The sequence below is a fragment of the Buceros rhinoceros genome, unplaced genomic scaffold, assembly GCF_000710305.1.
Source record: "Buceros rhinoceros silvestris isolate BGI_N320 unplaced genomic scaffold, ASM71030v1 scaffold26901, whole genome shotgun sequence".
NCBI classification, from domain to species: Eukaryota; Metazoa; Chordata; class Aves; order Bucerotiformes; family Bucerotidae; genus Buceros; species Buceros rhinoceros.
The window spans coordinates 5082-7962 of NW_010396386.1; the positions used below are offsets into that span (position 1 = coordinate 5082).

Genomic DNA, 2881 nt, shown 5'->3' on the forward strand with positions numbered 1-2881 from the left:
CCTGCTGACCTGAGCCCGGTGGTGTGTATTGGGGTGGGGGCTGGGCTCTGGAGAGCACAAAGAGAAGGAGGCACACCGCTTCACGTCATCTGTCCCAGCACTGAGTGCTACAGATCATGATTTATTGTATGAGAATTCATCCAGTTCAGCTTCCAGCCGGTGGGTTTTCCTGACACCTTGCCCTGCTGGTTTGAAGAGCCCTTTGGTGTGTGGTACCTCTGTGTTTGGAGGCACCTGAACGTGATGGCAGCAGCTGAGAGCTGGTCGGGGTGAGGACCATGTGCATTCCCCATCCTTGCTCTCCTCTCCGCAGACCATTCCCGTCAGCTCACCAAGTCCATGATGAGGAAGGCGGTGCTGGACCGCCTGCTAGCGCACCGGGAGGAGGACATTCAGAACTTTGTCAGCTTCATATCAAAGGAGTCCATCCAGAAGTCCCTTCACATGTACATGGAAATGCTGAAGAAGAAGAGCTAAGGAGCCAGCCGCCCTGGGGTCCGGTCCCAGGAGCTCACGTGACCATCCAAAATGCTGCAGTAGCTGTAGGTGTTCACAGTGAAGCTGTCTGCAGTGTCAGCAGCTGGTGATGTGCTGCCTGCTCCTGTGGCCACCCCAACCACCCCTTCCCCTTAGTCCCCTTAGTAGAGTGCCTGACACCACCACTGCCTTTCCTGAGAGCGGGGAGAGCTGCCTGCTCAGCTCCCCCCAGCAGCAGACAGGGAGAGGGTGTTGACACCACTGTGGTTCGAGCCCCCTGGTCCTTGGATCTCCTCCTTCCTGTCCACCAGCTAATTGCGAAATGAGCTTTGTCAATAAAATCTTCCACGAGGTAGGAGGTGGATGTTTCATTCCCCAGCCTGTCTGCGGTCACTGCTTCCTGGCTGGTGGCGTGTTCCCGGGCTTTGGTTTGTGGTGGGCTGGGTGAGTTCTGCTGTGAGCCGTGTGGGCTGGGGGGTCTGGCGATGGCCAGTGGCCAGCTGTGACCCTTCTCCCTAGGGGAACCTGGAGCAGCCTGCGCATGGGGCTTGTGGATGGGTTGGTGATGGGAGCTGGGGCTGGATCGTGGTCGGCGGCGCAGGAGGAGCTCAAGCCGTCAGCTTCACCTCCACTGGGTAGTGGTCGCTGACTGCCAGGGCCTGGAAGAGGGTGAGAGGTAGGGAGGTGTAACGCAGGGGTTTGGTGAGCTCCGAACCCCTCACTGTGCTGGTGGGGCTGGCAGGGTGACCGTGATTGCCCTGCCAGAACCTTCTGCCTGCTGGAGGGAACACAATGTCCCCTACCCTGAGATGCTCAACACACAAGGCTTCAGTTTTGGCACCTCTCAAGGAGACGTGCCCAGGCGTGGGCTGAGGTGGGCGCTGGCAGGTGGGCATGTGCCCTCTGTGTCTTGCTTCGGAGCTCTGTGCCAGCTACGGGAAGACTGGCTTGGGTTGCCCGCACCTTGGGGTCCTGCCCATGAAAGATCCCATGTGTCTCATCTTTTCCCCATGGAGACAATTGCTGGTCCTGAATCCTCTCCCTGGTTTCCACCCGTGGGTCCCTGGTCACCCCGAGCTCCCCATTAGCTGGCTGCAAGCTGTTGTGTCCCAGGAGGGGTTTGTGCCTTACGCAGGGGCTGTGCTGGCACCCCAGCAGGCAGGCGCTGGGCAGGGGCAGCTCAGCTTTGGTTTGAGCCCTGGGTTTGCGAGCCCGGCTCACCTCCTCCTGCTCCAGCCGGAAAGTGCGCTGGAAGTTGTAGACGGCAGCTGAATTAGGCACGATGCTTCTCTTCAGCTTGGCGCCACACACCACGATCCTGGCGGGGAGACACGGGTGGTGGGTCCTGCTCCTGCCCCTGCACTGGGCCGCTGCTGGTGCAGGATGGGCAGCAGGTCCCAGGGTGCTGGGGAGGGGGATGGTGGTGGCACTCACCTGTCATAGGCACAGTCTGACTTGCCCACGGTGGTGTCAGCGCCGTCAGGGAGCAGCCACTTGAATATGTCACTGGTGCGCAGGCGGATGGACGACCAGTCGCTCGGCTGGACGTAGGCGCAGTCGGCGTTGAAGTCCCCCAGGAACATGATGTTCTGCGGTGAGGACATGGAGGGGCTCATGGCGGCTGGGAACTGGGGCTGCCCTCAACACCAGCCCTCCCGTGGGGATCAGCCCTGGGTGCCGGGGCATCCCCCGTGGCAGGGGACAAGGCAGAAGCAGCGTCCCCATCCCACCACCCTTTCACCAGCTGCAGTTGCCTCAGAGCAGGGACCCGGCATGAGCTGAATGGCCCCTGGGGCTCAGCACCCGCCCCGGTGCCAGGGGCACTCACGTCAGTCCCCCACTTGTTGACAATGGCCAGGTAGACGTCGTAGAGCGCGTCGATCTCCGCGACGGCATCGTGAGGAGCTGAGTGCAGCGGCACCAAGACAAACTCACCCACCTCTGCCAGGAGAGAGGGATGTCAGCCCCATGACTGTCCCACGACCACCCCATGCCACCTCCCAGGGCCACTTGTCCCCCTGCTTACTGGTGTGGGGCGCTGAGACCCTCAGGATGAATGGCTCCCGGCTGAAGACGTCCTGGGGATCCTCATACTGGTATGTGTCCACCACAGACACAACATCTGTCCTGTGGGACCAAAGGGATGGTGACCCTGGGGCTCAGCACGGCCCCTGTGTCCCCTCTGTGGTGCTGGTGACACTGTGGTGCCACAGGAAGGTGGCAGCATGCCCAGCCCCCTTACCTGTAGATGAAGAGGTACATCTCCTTGTAGTTGTCCCGTCCCAGGGGGCCACTGATCTCGTAGTCATATGGGGATGTGGACACGCTGCAGAGACACAAAGGCAGGACGGTGACACGGCTGGCACCAGTGACATGGCTGGGGTGGCCTTGGCATGGCTGGTGG

At 61.1% G+C, this 2881-nt stretch overlaps 2 protein-coding genes across 2 annotated transcripts in view; one reads left to right on the top strand and one right to left on the bottom strand.

The window, feature by feature from the left end:
* Positions 1 to 487, top strand: part of ECI1 (enoyl-CoA delta isomerase 1) — a 4903-nt gene extending 4416 nt beyond the window's left edge. Inside the window, exon 6 of the mRNA XM_010145899.1 lies at positions 314 to 487. Coding sequence (XP_010144201.1) covers positions 314 to 477 — 164 coding nt within the window. The 3' untranslated portion in view covers positions 478 to 487. The remainder of the gene's footprint in view (positions 1 to 313) is intronic.
* Positions 488 to 1085: 598 nt separating this feature from the next.
* DNASE1L2 (deoxyribonuclease I-like 2) overlaps positions 1086 to 2881 on the bottom strand; it is a 3927-nt gene continuing 2131 nt past the window's right edge. Inside the window, exons 3-8 of the mRNA XM_010145900.1 lie at positions 2720 to 2803; positions 2504 to 2604; positions 2306 to 2418; positions 1912 to 2066; positions 1699 to 1795; positions 1086 to 1136 (exon numbers count right to left, since the gene is read on the bottom strand). Of these exons, the coding sequence (XP_010144202.1) occupies positions 1086 to 1136; positions 1699 to 1795; positions 1912 to 2066; positions 2306 to 2418; positions 2504 to 2604; positions 2720 to 2803 (601 nt within the window). The remainder of the gene's footprint in view (positions 1137 to 1698; positions 1796 to 1911; positions 2067 to 2305; positions 2419 to 2503; positions 2605 to 2719; positions 2804 to 2881) is intronic.